At 39.1% G+C, this 15705-nt stretch overlaps 1 protein-coding gene across 1 annotated transcript in view; it reads left to right on the plus strand.

Annotated features, from left to right (window-relative positions):
* The first annotated feature begins 9523 nt into the window (after nt 1-9523).
* The window catches only part of CHMP2B (charged multivesicular body protein 2B), a 34901-nt gene continuing 28719 nt past the window's right edge, over nt 9524-15705 (plus strand). Inside the window, exon 1 of the mRNA XM_004706429.4 lies at nt 9524-9761. Coding sequence (XP_004706486.1) covers nt 9728-9761 — 34 coding nt within the window. The 5' untranslated portion in view covers nt 9524-9727. The remainder of the gene's footprint in view (nt 9762-15705) is intronic.

A 15705-nucleotide genomic window follows, 5' to 3' on the forward strand; every position in this document is an offset into this window, starting at 1 on the left:
TTTAAGTGCTTGGCTACTAACCAAAAGGCCAGTAGCTCAATGGACCTGCCAGACTTCTATTCAAAAACATCACTGTCTGCTTAGGTAAAGATTTAAGCATTAACCGCACTATGGATGAGGCAGTTCTACTCTGAGTCACAATCAACTTGAGGGCAATGGGTTGGTGCCTTGGTTTGAATTTGTACATAAAATTGGCCCTCACTATATGTGGTTATGGATCATAGACCTTGCAAAAAGTTAATCTCAAGTGCAGAGATAAATCTCCCTCACTTGGACCAATCATCTCCAGTTTTCTCATAGAAAATGATTTCTTTTTATCCACTGATGATTTAAGGAGCCCTAGCTACTTAGTGGGCTGCTCACCACAAGGTCAGCAGTTTGAATCCACCTTCCACTCTGAAGGAAAAAGCTGAGGCTTTCTGTTCCCATTAAGATCTACAGCCTATGATCCCACTATAAGACACGATGTCTCTCGTTGACCCATCAGTGTCAGGATTGGCCTGGTCTGACCCCACAACACCGAGGCAAAACACAGAAGGCATGCAGCAGAGCACCCGGGGGAGCAGAGCAGAGCACTCCCGAGGGAGTGCAAAGGATAGACTTTGGGGCCAAAGCGTGGCACCCCATCAGACTTGACTGGAGGACATGACTGGAGGTCAAAAGTCAGACCTGGATCTATTTACAGGTTTTTCTTTCTTTTAAAAATTTTTTTTCTTGTTTTTTTTTTAAATTAACTTATTCTTTTCTGGTTCATTGGTTTTCTTTCTTGTTGTCATCGTTGTGTTCTCTTTTGATACTCTGTCTTGCTATGCTTTGTTTTTTGGTGCATATTATTATCTCTGCAGATCTATCTAGATAGGATAGGCTGAATGAACAGTATGGAGAAGCAAACAACAGGACCGATGGTTCTGGGGGGACATGGAAAAGGGGGAGGTGGGGGAAGGAGGTGGTGTTGATCAACCCAGGGATAATGGAGCAACAAGTAACACAATATTAGTGGCAAGGAGGGTGCGAGAGGCCTGGTAGGGCTTCAGCAAGGGCAATATAACCAAGAGAAATTACTGAAACCCAAATGAAGTCTGAGCATGATAGTGGAACAAGAAGAAAGTAAAAGGAAATAGAGGAAAGACCTAGAAGGCAAAGTGTATTTATTGAAGTCTAAATACAAGCATGTACATATGTAAATATATTTATATATGAGGATGAGGAAATAGATTTATGTGCACATATTTATAGGTTTAGTATTAAGGCAGCAGATGGACATTGGACCTCCACTCAAGTACTTCCTCAATGCAAGAACACTTTGTTCTATTAAATTGGCATTCCATGATGCACACCTTCCTGACATGATCGCAGAAGATAAATGTGTGCATAAGCAAATGTGAAGAAAGCTGCTGGTGCCCGGCTATCAAAAGATATAGCATCTGGGGTCTTAAAGGCTTGCAGGTAAACAAGCACCCATCTAGTTCAGAAGCATCAAAGCCCACATGGAAGTAGCATGCCAGCCTGTGTGACCAAGAGGTATAGAAGGGACCAGGTATCAGGCATCAAAAAACAAAAAAATCATATCAGTGGGTGCACATCTTCCCAATATGATCACTGAAGACAAATGTGTGCATAAGTAAATGCGGTGAAGAAAACTGATGGTGTCCGGCTATCAAAAGATATAGTGTCTGGGATCTTAAAGGCTTGAAGATAAAAAAGTGGCCATCTAGATCAGAAGCAACAAAGCCCACATGGAAGAAGCACACCAGCCTGTGTGACAACGAGGTGTCAAAGGAATCAGGTATTAGGCATCAAAGAACAAAAAATCATATCATTGTAAAAGAGGGTGAATGCAGAGTGGAGACCCACTATCATGATCTCAATTCTACCTTACAAACCTGGCTAGACCAGAGGATGTACACTGGTAGATAGGAAATGGAAACACATGGAATACAGGACAGATGATCCCTCCAGGACTAGTGGTGAGAGGGACAATACTTGGAGGGTGGAGAGAAGGTGATGTGGAAAGGGGGAACTGATTACGAGGATCTACATATAACCTCCTCCCTGGGGGATAGACAACAGAAAAATGGTTGAAGGTAGACATCGGAAATTGTAAGATATGACAAAGAAGTAATAATAATTTGTAAATTATCAAGGGTTCATGAGGGAGGGGGGCAGAGAGGGGGGAGCAGGGAGGGAAGGGGAAAAATGAGCAGCTGATATCGAGGGCTCAAGTAGAAAGCAAATATTTTGAGAATGATGACGGCAACAAATGTACAAATGTACTTGACACAATGGATGGATGGATGGGTTTTGATAAAAGTTGTACAAGCCCCCAATAAAATGATTTTTAAAAAAGATCTAAAGCCTAGGAAACACAAAGAAGTGGTTCTACCTCGTGTTATGTCCAGTAGTTCTCTATAATTTAGAATCAACGCTAGGGCTGAGAGTTTTAATTTTTCATATAGTTTTCAAAATGGTGATTTGTAACCTAAGTTATAATGATCACAAAATATAACTAAAAGAATGAAGAAAAGCAAGCATTCAACTATGGAAATATGATACAGTTTTCTTCTGACTCTGCATCACATCCATTCAGATATTACTTATCTTTACTATTATGTAACTGAATAAGCATTACAAATATTGATGTGCTCATCATTTGTACATTAAAATATCTAAAATTATTTCCAAATTTGTTTGACTTTTTCCATCTCAGGCATGTTAAAAATCCAACCATTTAAACCACTTTTTTGTGTGTATAACAGGAATAAATTGAAGCAGATGAATTTTTAAAATGAATTAATTTTTTTAAATGTGTATAACATTAGTTGTAGCTCAACTTTCTAAGACATCCAAGCACAACATTTTATTAATACTTTCAATTAATTATATAGCTTTTTTTAAGTGACCTCAAACTGTATGGCCATTATTGTGTCTTTTCATTTACTGATTGATGTACAATATTTTTACCAGATAAAAGCTATGTCTATTTCATGTTTACTTCCTTCCCAGTGTCTAACAAGGACTAGACATTTCCATTTGGTAGGTGTTCTATAACCGTTTGCTACATTAGCAAATAAAACAATAAAGAGAAGGCCATTCAATTGTAGCCTTAAATGAGTATCATTATAAAAAAATCCACCTTATTTGTATGGAAAATGCAGTGCAATTATTTTAGCAAATTATTCATACTTACTAATTTACCAAGATCTAACATCCAGAGCTTTTCTTAATTTCTATTCATTTAAAATAGACAGTGAAATAGCTATTAAGGTTTTATTTTATTGAAGAGAAAAATCCATTACCCCCATATTTACATCCATTTCTATGTTGTATGGTCGTAGTTCTGCACTCTAGAGCCTTTACTGAATTGAAGAGCAAATATATACATATGCTCTGTTGTGCCAGGGGGCAGAAATTCTGTCTTGATTTACTCATGTGCAACTCCTATTAACACTGTGAGGAATTCAGGGCAAAGTTTAGTTTATTTTTCAACAAAAGATCATGTTGCTAGATATTCCAAGTAACACATGAACTATTTTAGACTATAAAACCAATGATGTGCAGCCACATACACTCAGAGTACTCATTTAGCTTTTTGTCTAAATAGTCTTTCATTCTTTATGTTACCCGTTTTTAAATGCAAGCGCTGACAAAGAGAAAAATGGAATGCATTTCTTGAACTGTTAAAGCAAGGGTAAAGGCATTATAGGGAGAAAAAAATCCAAATTTGAAGGCTTATATGCTGAATCATGGACTAGATCTGCATACATTATTTGGCTTGAAATAAAACTATAATATGTATGCAATAGACATGTATATGTGATATATTTTAGCATCGACGTTCAGTCAAGTTAGAATAAGTGTTTTAAAATAAATGAGAGAAGGATGTCTAAATATAGTAATCATTGAGCTATGGAGAAGGAATAGAAAGCATCAGAATTTCTTCCACTTGCTCACCTTTCCCTGAAACCAAGCCTTTTACTCCTCTGAGCCAATGTTGGAAGCAACAATCTCAGGCAAGTTTACTTACACACGTAGGCACACAAAGCCCACCTACATACAGCCAAAAGGAAGAAAGCACACAAAAGGCTGCATCATTGGCTATGTAGTGTACACACACAAAGTGGTCTGTCCTCACATTTACTGGTCCAATATCTCACCAGCTTCCTTCTCTTCAGTCCTGACCCATAGCAACTCTGTGGGTCCAATGGTAGAATGATGATCCAGTGGGTTTTCAATGACTGACTAAGTGTAAGTAAACTCTCAAGCCTTTCCATTGAGGTACCTCTGTGGAACTGAACCTTCAACTTTTGGATAGCAGCCAAGTTTCTTAGCCATTTGCAATGCTAGGGATGATTCTCAATACTTTATTAGTTATATAATTTTCTCTGGTGATTGCTTGTGAGGTAGCAGCGATAAAACATACAACTTTCCTCTAGTTCCTAAATGCTTCCTCCCCTCAACTATTTTGATCCCAATTTTACCTTACAATTCTGGATAGACCAGAGGATGTACACTGGTACAGATAGGAATTGGGAACACAGAGAATCCAGGGCAGATGATCCCTTCAGGACCAGTGGTGTGAGTGGTGATACTGGGAGCTTAGAGGGAGAGTGGGTTAGAAAGAGGGAACCTATTACAAGAATTTACATATAGCCTCCTCCCTGAAGGATGGACAACAGAAAAGTGAGTGAAGGGAGACGTCAGACAGTGCAAGATATGACAAACTAATAATTTGTAAATTATCAAGGGTTCATGAGGTAGGGGAAAAATGAGGAGCTGATGGCAGGGTCTTGGGTTGAGGGCAGATTTTTTAAGAATGATGAGTGCAATGAATGTACAAATGTGCTTTACACAATTGATGTATGTATGGGTTGTGATAAAAGTTGTATGAGTCCCTAATAAAATGATTTAAAAAAAAGAAATGAGTTGTCTTTTGACTTGAAAATGACTCTTGACTCTTTTTGTTCTAAATATGTATGGCACTGAGAAATATTTAAAATCCCATGTAGACATATTATTCATAATTTTGCTTATGGATAGCCATGTTTTTTGCTAAAGCATTATTAAATATTAAGCAAAATATGCTGTAAGGTGGTCACTTAAGTAGATTGCAGTCTGCTCAAATTTGAACTGAGATAAAAAACAAAAAGTGGGGGAATCCATATTAATTTTCCCCCAAAGGCAAGGCAACTATTGTGTGAGTCTAAAGGAGTATTCCTATGTTGTTTATGGTAGTGAATAATGTTGGCTGCCTTTCGGATACATGGAAATTTGAATGTGTCAAGCCAATACAAGTGTACTTCATATACTTTGTGTCATTTTGGCATTAAAAATACTGAGACATAAACTCAAAAAACCAAACTCACTGTCATCATGCCAATAGGACTCAGGTATAAGTGATATAAAAATTCATTTGCATTACAAAGTTTCTATTCCATGTACTTATATGTGTAGGAAAATGATTGAATAGAATATGCTCTCTGTTCCCAAATCATAGCCACATGAAAGTAGACCCTGACTCCTTACAAGTTACCCTATAGTGCAGAGTAAAGCTGCTTTAGGTTTTCTGAGACTTAAATTTTACAGGGGCTGCCAGCCTCACCTTTCTCCTACAGAAGGCAAGGTGGGTTTGAACCGTTAACTTTGTTCTGAGAAGCACAATGCCTCTCCTCTGGGCCTCCAGAGATCTCTTCTTTACTCTCAAGTTTAGAATATGGAGTTGGGGAGAAAAGACTCATGCAACTAGGCCTATAATGAATGATTTTCATACAAAGCAATCCAGTGTCACATGTAAATTCCTGCAACTCCTACAGAAAATAACAGATTAAAGTTAGGAAACCATGGATTATCGTTGTATAATTAAGTTTTTACTGTTGAGTATACTGCAAATGCACATGCCAATTCAAGTTTGCACATGGACAATGCAGTCACGTTGAGTACATTCTTTGAGTTGGGCAACCATTTTCACTGCCCTTTTCTGAGTTCTTCCTCCTCCTCTATTATAAGCCTACAGTTTTGGGTTATTTTTAGTAAAGGAGAAAGAAATGAGACCAACTGGGGCTCATAGAGATTTGAATCAGAAAACATAATCTTCAATCTCAGGTTTTCCTCTACTATAGAAGAAAACATTTCTAAGTGGAGCGATTACTATTAAGGAAATAAAAAGAGAACTGAGAATAATACCATTTTAGGGTATATTTATGTGGCCACACTACTTTGAGTGTTTTATGTATTTTAACTTGCTTAATTCTTAAAACAACCAAACTAAGGTAATATGATTATTTCATTTTACATGTGAGAAAACAAGGGCGTGGAGTGACTGTGACTTAGTTCAGGTCTACTAGCTGGAGAGTAAGAGTTGGTTATAGACCCACAATGTTCTATGTCCAGAGTCAGCACTTTTGTGGTAACATAAATGGAAAAGAATAGAATGTTATTGTAGTTCTGTGCATTTCTTCAAATCGCATTCCATGATATAAAAAAGGTGAAAAATGGCAAATATTCTGTTGTTAAAGAAAAGAAACAATATTATGGAAAACTCCAGAAGATAATCAAAAATAGATTTCTGAATTGTTTTATTCATTTTTGGAAAAGCAAAAACGGATCATTTGAATTGGATATTGTTTATCTAAGAACACATTACAACATGCCGCTTAATTTTTTTATGGTTACTGCAAGTGAAAAATTAAAAATAGAACACAGGCATCTCTTTTTTTCAAAACCATTTTATTGGGAGTTATTACAGATATCATATTCCATAGTTCAATCATATCAAGCAGTATTGTACAACTGTTATCACAATCAGTTTCAAAATATGATTTTCCTTCCTGAACTTCTTGACATCAGCTCCTTTGTACCGGTCTAACCACCATCCCCACTGTACCTCCCCTGAAACCCTATCTCTACTTGCTCTTGCTATGGGTTCATCATTCCTGGGTTTCATAACCTGAAGATCAGTAGCAGTAAAACATATAACAGAATTTCAAGAGGTGACCCCAATGATAAACACATCTGAGATAAACCCCAATATAAACAAACAAAAAAATACAGAAAATGTTAAAAACCAGATCAGGCCTAACGTGCCTCAAAGGAAAGGATCAGCTTAATATGAATTAATTCATAGTTACAGCGCCTCAAAAAGGTACAGGTCGATGAGTGCAAAGACATATAAGCTCTATTTTGGTTACAACGATCCATTCCCAATATAGGATAGGGAGGATTGAGTCAGGATTTATGCTAAAAGAAAAAAAAAGCTAAAAGTTTTAATTAAAAATCTGATACCATTCAAAGACTATGTTGTCAAAATTGTTAATAGAGTGTCCCATTAAAAATACAGTATACAATGTACAGTGTAAATTACATAGTTCACAATTCTTATCTAAAGAATCGTGTTCCCTCTTCTAAAACCTGTCAATGAGTCTTATAGAGTGGGATATATGCCATCCCTCTATAGATGCCATCAGAACTCTTTTAAATAAGAAGTGACATTCAAAGTATGTGCTGGTGCAGTTAGACCGCCAATGAATCTGAATGGAAGGCAACCAGGTTAGTGTATACCAGCTGAATGCATTTAAGCCTGCTTCCAACTATGGAAGAATCAAGCTATTACACTGCTTGACTTAAATAGTACTTATTTCTATTTTGTTTTTATTATAATGAACAAGCCCTGTCTTGAGCTCCCGCTGTGCACGTTTGGAGGGTCTTCCATATGGTTGCTGCTAAGTATTTTGGCATTTTACCAACTGGTACAATTGGGTCAGTGGGGGGGATAGTGTAAGGGTAATAACACAAGGGTGAGTGCACCAGGGAGAAGTTGATTACTACACACATAACAGCTTATTGTCTCTCCTGCATTCCAGTGCAGCTCTATGCCATTCATTTTAACATGTAGCCAGGGCAAGCTGCCTTTTGCCACATAGCTGGCTCCAGGAAAGGTCAGAATTGAGGTGCAAAGGCTGTCTTGTGTTTTATTTTTACCTTAACTTCCTACAAGATCTAGAAACACTTGCTGAGTAATATAAGTCTACTTTGCACATTATTGTGTCATTTTGAGAAAATTGTTCACAAGCAGATTTTTAGTTATCATCTGAGCAGCCATATTATTGGTGGCTTTGTTATCTAGGATTCTTATAGGACAAAAAAATTGGGAAAGACATTTTGGTTATCTTAAATACATAAATAGGCTGGAGATAGGAGTTTATAAATCTAGAACTGTTAACAGTGACACCATTACTGGGATGTCTGGAACTGCAATTACATCTATGAAATAAATATTGTTTACCCTGTGGAAGGCAGGTTTTGTTTGTTTTGTTTTTCATTTATTTTTTTGCTCTTTCTTTTCTTCTCTTATTTTTTTTTTAACATTTTATTAGGGGCTCATACAACTGTTATCCCAAACCATACACACATCAATTGTGTAAAGCGCATTTGTACATCGTTTCTCAAAACATTTTCTCTCCATTTAAACCCCCGACATTAGGTCCTCATTTTTCCACTCCCTCCCCGCTCCCCCCTCCCGCATGAGCCCTTGATAGTTTATAAATGGGTATTTTGTCGGAAGGCAGTTTTTTATGATCCCAATAAATTGGTGAGAAAAAGTTCAAGGTCTGAATAGTGAAGCAATATATTAAGCACACGACTAAATATGAACTTAGTCTTGATCCAAAAAGCGCCCCCCCATGTAAGCTTATATATACACGCAAGCAAGGATTGTTTTATTGATTCTGCTTTTCAATTTTTACCATTTTTCCACGGTAAAAATCAAACACCAACATACAGAAAGATAGCATTTTACTAAGTTCACAGTACACGAATGAAATTTTCTTCATAAGCAATGCAAAGAGATCAAATTGCTAAGGAGACATTTAAAACGGTATACACATTTTCCCCGTCGTGCTACCCCTTCCCTGTCCCCAATCAAGAATATTCCAAAAGTATTGCACTAAGAAAACTGTTCCCTGTTCACTTTGGTCCCGCATCCTCAACACTAGACATCGTAGCCCACCCCCACCCCTGCTCCCCCAGGACACCCGCCGCGGGGCCGCTGCGCCCCCGGAGGCCCCTGCTGCAGGTGGGCGCGGAGTCGGGGCGCAAAAGGGCGTGAGCTCTGGGTGCAAGCTGCGCATGAACATCAGCCCCTGCAAGTACCCCCATACCAACACCAGGTCAATGGAGACAGCGACGGGATGTCCTAAATCAACCCAGAATGTGTCCCAGGACGATCCACATTGGTCTGCGGACTCCGGGAATCTCCAGGGCTCACAGAAAAGCGCTGGCCAGAGGTCATCGCAGTGAGCAAGAGAACCGCACGCGTGAAAAGAAGTCCCCAAACACCGCCCGCACCTTCTCCCACCCACCGATCCCCCAAAGTCCCGGGCTCGCCCCGCAAGACCCCGCGGTTCCAAAGAGCGGGCAACAGCGGAGCTGAGGGCAGCGCGGCGGCTTCACAGTCCCGAGTGCGCAGGCGCCGGATCACAGTGCGCAGGCGCCGCCGAGAAGTGACTTCTCCAAAAAGTGCCTTAGTTCCCGGTCACCTGAGCTCCGGGCGACGAGACTGCGGTAGTTGGGTGACTAGCCGCCTTTCTGGGGTCCCTGCTCGCCACCCCACCCTCTCTGCCTGCTCAGCGCCCCGGCCCTCTGGAAACCTCCAGGGCCTGTCCTTCGCCTCCCGCCTCGCCCAGCTGCGGGCCGAACCGGGCCGGATCGGGCCGCTCGGGCGCGGTCCCCGACCATGGCGTCCCTCTTCAAGAAGAAGACCGTGGACGGTGAGTGTCAGGCTTAGCTGGAGGGGCCCAGCTTTACAAGTCTCCGTCTTTGGGGGGCTGTGGGGTTACTGGATGGCCGCGATCCCTGGGGGCGGGGCTGGATCGCTGGCCCACAGGTGAACGCCTTCGCTGCGTCACTGTCCCCACCTTGGCGGACCTGCAGCTCCACTTAGCCGGGCAGGGTGGCTCTGCCCCGCCGACAGCCCGCCACCCTGGCCCCGGGTTTTCTCGAATGAGAAGTAGGGTTCTAATGGACCTCGCAAGTCTGTTAGCCTGTCTGTTTTGGTAGATGTCCTGTTGGTTTCTTGTGCGGGGCCTGCTGCTGCTTCAGGTTGGAGCTCTGTTACTTCTGGGCTGCCAAACCGGAAACGTGCTGCTGTGTGCTGTCAGATGCGGGGACTGAGGGCAAGAGGTAAAAGGCTCCAGGGGGCCAGTGGACTTGTGTCTGGACTGGTCTTGCACGGAGAAGACTTCATCAGGAGGAATGTGAAACAAATGAGTCTTGACTCACCCCAGGAGCAGAAGAAAAGAAACCCAAGGGAACTGCTTGAATTTCGGTTCATGATGGTTTTTCTCCCTTAGGATTTTCTTTTGCAACATAAAGGAGATGGTGGCAAGTATTATTTGCCTAGAAGTTTCGTTTTAAGGATACTTGCAATACTTCAGACCTTTAGCTCACTGCTTTAAAAGATAATGAATCTAGGGGGAATGTACAAGTTTTATACATATTCTTTATGTAATGTTTTACGTAATATTTTACAGCACTGCTTAATTAGTCATGATGTTTTCAGTGACTACTACCAGGAACTAAATCCATTCAAGTAATTGCAAAATCTTGTTTCCCATTGCATGTTGAGTTTAGGTTGTTGCTATTCAGCCAAAGAATCACTTCTTTGTAAGGGTCTAACTGCCACAGAAGGAGCAATGGTAGCTAGACAGTGATTGGTACAAACAGGGTGCTTGGTCCAGACCTGAGGAAAAACTCCTTCGTTCCTTTGTATTGATGATTCCAGTGCCAGCAAAACTGTTTTCAGTGAGAAAACAAAGACATCATCCTTACCCTACTACTCCACCCTGTAGTGTAGCACACAATGTCATTTTACAACTGTCCTACCACACAGCACAATCCATTATTGCTTATTTTTGGTGGGTTTTTGACTTTTGATGATATAAGTATTATTTTTAATACCTGTGATAGCTACCAACTTGGTGTACTATGTAACTATGAGTTACATGTGTGTTGTTGCTGGGCAGTATGGCATCTTAACATGGCACTTTATATGTCTTATTTGTTGAACCTTAAGGATCTTCAGTGATCAAATAAAAGACTCAAGGAGTAGATAAGTTTATTTTCTTGATGTTTGAGTTTTATATAAACTGAAAATCTACTCAATAGAAGGAAGAAAAATAGGTGAATCCTTTTTATTGTGATGCTACAACTTGAATTTTAAAACTTTTTGTTATAAACTAGGGTATCCTAAATAGATTTAATGACAATATATGTCGACTATTTCCAAAGACTAGATCTCAGTTATCTATAACTAGATCTCAGATAACTAGATCTAGTTATCTATTCTTTGGAATAGATCTATATTATTCTCATTGCTCTGTTCTGTGGTTCCTTTGGTAATATAGTGACTATTGTGCTTCAAGTATATTGGGGAGCCAAAGAAAAAGACAGGATGTGGGACAAGGCTTTTAACTATATACTCATTTATAGTTGAGTTAAATTTTCAAAGAAATAATGTCTTAAAGACTTACAAAAGCTGTTCAACTAAATTGAATATGTGTCTACAATTTCCACATGTGCAATTAATCACAAAATTTTTGTAAATCCTGGACTGTATATCTAGTAGCATGTTTCTTAAAGAATAATGTCAATTCCAATCACTTTCTGATAAAACACTTTAATTTTACATGTCTCTGATACAGAGCTTTTCACAGATTTTACTGATGTGTCTGCTCCATGTTTTGTTAAAAGGAGACCTTGTTTTGTTAGAAAAATGACAGAATTCTGCTTAAAAATAATGAAGCTATATATTATGAAACTCAATGTATTTTTATGCATTTCTCCTAGTTCTTTGGACTTGCTGATTATTGATCATAAGATCTTTTACTGTATGCTGTCTTTTTATCTTTTCCAGCAGTAATGAAATTCTGATATATAAGAGGAATCTGCAATAGATTATAGAACTGGGGAATAATTGAATCTTTTTTATCTTTGGTTGGGAAGAAGAGTTATATACTCTATCATTAAAGACTGCTGAAAATGCAAATTAAAAAGGGATACAACATTACAGCACATATTATATTCACAGTTATGTTTAATTCATTTTTGACAAACGTGAATAAGTCTCTGCTGTATATACATCCTTACAGAAATTAATGAGAGGTGTACCTCACTGCCTTCTAAAAGAAGCACTCTTTTGAATTTGAGATTGCATTATGTACTTGGTTTTTCTTTGACTGATTTTGCCTTGTGCTACACACAGGGGTGATGCAAATGTTAAGCACTGGATTATCATCTGTAAAATTGTTGTTCAAGCAACCTAGAGAGGCCTCAGAATGCAGACCTGGTGATCCAAAGGAGCTTTTGCATTTGAGTCAGAATCAACAGGGCAGCCAAGCCAGCAACAGCAACACAACACACCTACATATGCACATATACACATGTGTCTGTGTACCTATAGATGTGTGTGTCCATATTCCAAGCCTGGTGTGGTCGAATTGATTCTGACTTATGGTGACACCATGTGGTACAGAGTGAAACCATTCTATAAGTTTTTATTGCTGACAGTCTTTATGGAAGCAGCTTTCAAGGCTTTTTTTTCCCTCAGTAAGTTCAATTCAGCATCCTGTAGATTAGTAGTACAATGAAAACCATTTACACCACCCAGAGACCTTCATTATATATATTTATACACACACACACACACACACACAGATATATAACACATTTACATTGATTGTAATATATCTGAGGGGTACCCCCTCCCAAAAACAGATATTTTTTTTCCAAGCTATGTATTTAATTTTTTTTTAACAAAACAACCTTATTACCTTCAAAGCACTCATGATTACTTAATATATTTATATATTACTTAATATATTTCAAAGCACTCATGATTACTTAATATATTTGTCAAATCTGTTATTCCATTCTTGGAAAGATTTTTTCCAACTCATCTGTTTGGATGGCTGACAGCACCTCCCTTGTGTTTTTCTTCACCTCTTCTACATCTTAAATCACTGTCCTTTCATGTCCCTCTTCATTTATGGAAACAAAAAGAAGTTGCATGGAGTGAGGTCAGGTGTATGGGGCAAAAGAGGCATGCTGTTTTTTGTCAAAAACTCATGGACTGAGATGGCAGCATGAGCAAGTGCATTGTTATGGTAGCAAAATCGCCTGCCACAAATCAGGACTTTTTAAATTTTCCATCTGTTGGGGAAATTGATAGACGTCCAGAATGAGGTTTCTCATCAATTGACAGTTCACCTTTTTTTTGAAATGAGAAAACCACTTGTATGTACCCTTGTGTTTTTCCCATAGCGCTGTCCTTGTAAGCTGTGTTCAACATTACAAAGTTTCTGTGGCATTTTTTCCCAGCAGGAAACAAAATTTCACAACCACACACTGTCCTCTTAAATTGGCCTTCACAAAAAAAAAGAGGTTCTAAGCAAACTGCTTTTACGAAAAAATTCACTGTGACCAGGGAGAACCTTCCCAGGTGACGCCACTGGGTGCACTAACTCAGAACGAGTTTCTCTATACTGGCCTAGTGGGAAAAATGCATACTACAAAAGTTTTGCCCAGCGGAGCTTTTTTCCATTTTGGGGGGGTACACCTTGTAGAAATATTTTGTGACAAGGGTAGGTTAGCAACAGAACTCATAACCCACTGCACCACCAGGACTCCTCCAAGTCAAAAAGTCTTGTCACAGACCATAGAAACCTTTATTAGACAAAAATATCAAAAACGTGGAGCTATTATTTCTAGAAATATACTCCCATTTACTGAAAGCAATGTTTACATTTGTCTAACCTTTCTCCGAAACATTCTTTGCTCTTCCATGACCCTACATCAAAATAGCAGTTTGGGTATCCTTGAGACACTCAAGTTGTATTGTTTTCAATGTTCTTGGAGTTTGGGGAAAAGTTCAAGGCTGGAAGATATATTGAGTCCTTGGCCTTTCTTCACCAATGGAATTTTCAGTGTTCTTTGAACTTCTTTATAACAAGCCCCAGGATTGTCCAAGGTCATTGTTGTTAGGTGCCCTCAAGTTAGTTCTGACTCATAGTGGCTTCAAGTGCAAAAAAACACCACCTAATCCTGCACCATACTCACAATTGTTCCTATATTTGAACCCATTGTTGCAGCCACTATGTGAACCTATCTTGCCCAGGGTCTTACTAAGCATGATGCCCTTTTCAGGGACAGGTCTCGCCTGATGACATATCCAGAGTACATGAGATGAAGTCTAGCCATCCTTGCTTCTTAGGAGCATTCTGGCTGTACTTCTTCCATGACACATTTGTTTGTTCTGTTGGCGGTCCATGGCAATTCCAATATTATTTAATAGCACCACAATCCAAATGCATTGATTCTTCTCTGATATTCCTTAATTGATACCCAACTTTCACATGCATTTGAAGTAATAGAAAATACCAGGACTTGAGTCAGACACACCTTATTCCTCAAAGTAACATCCTTGCTTTTCAACACTTTAAAGAAGTCTTATGCAGCAGATTTACTCTCGACTGTTACTTCCTTGAGCATTGATTATGTACCTAAACAAGACAAAATCCTTGGCAAATTTAGTCTTTTCTCCATTTATCGTGTTACCCATTGGACTAGTTGTAAGGATTTTTATCTTCTTTACATGGAATTCTAATCCACCTGAAGGCTACAATCCTTGAATCTAATCAGCAAGTGCTTCAAGTCTTCCTCACTTCCAGCAAGTATAAGGTGTGTCATCTGCATATTGTAGATTGTTAATAAGCCGTCCTTCAATCCAGGTGTTGCATTCTTGTTCATGTAATCCAGTTTCTCTGATGATTTGCTCATCATACAGATTAAATGAGGATGGTGAGAGAATACACCCCTGGTACACACCTCTCTGGATTTTAAAAGATACAGTATTTTCTTGTCCTGTTCTCACAATTGCCTCTTGGTCCATGTCCAGGTTCTGCGTGAGCATAATGCAGTGTTTTATAATTCCCATTCTGCTCAAGGATATTCTTAGTTTTTTATGCTTCATCCAGTCAAATGCCTTTGCAGACTCACTAAATACAATGAAGCATCTTTTTAGTATTCTCTGCATCCCAAGATTAGCCATATGGTGTCAGTCACCAAAAGCAGTCACCATACCCATCTAAGTAGACCTCTCTGCCTTTACTTTAACTGGCTCAGCAAATCCCCTCAGAAGTCATGGTTTTGATTGGACCTTTTTTGAAGTTTGAAGGTACCCCTAATAAGACTAATACAAATGTAAAACTTGACAGTACAGAAAAAAAATCCACATATACAGTAAGTCAGCCCACTCAGTTCTAGGATCAATTAAATTACTCATGGATTTTTACTAAGCTGGAAGTCAGTGTCACTAACTCCTTGTAGTTCAAGGTAAACTGTGTGTATATGTATATGCACACAGCATTTGATTGTTTTCCCCCTTGGATTGATTTCTTTTTTTCTTTTTTTTTTTTGAGAGTCTTCCTGTTTTTCTTTTTTTTTTTTAATTTATTTATTTATTTATTTATTTTTTAGCATTTTATTAGGGGCTCATACAACTGTTATCTCAATCCATACACACATCAACTGTGTAAAGCGCATTTGTACATCGTTTTTCAAAACATTTTCTCTCCATTTAAACCCCCGACATTAGGTCCTCATTTTTCCCCTCCCTCCCCGCTCCCCCCTCCCTCATGAGCCCTTGATAGTTTATAA

This window comes from Echinops telfairi, unplaced genomic scaffold (assembly GCF_000313985.2).
Source record: "Echinops telfairi isolate 266 unplaced genomic scaffold, ASM31398v2 ScPeMD7_6;HRSCAF=24_1, whole genome shotgun sequence".
In the NCBI taxonomy this organism is placed as follows: Eukaryota; Metazoa; Chordata; class Mammalia; order Afrosoricida; family Tenrecidae; genus Echinops; species Echinops telfairi.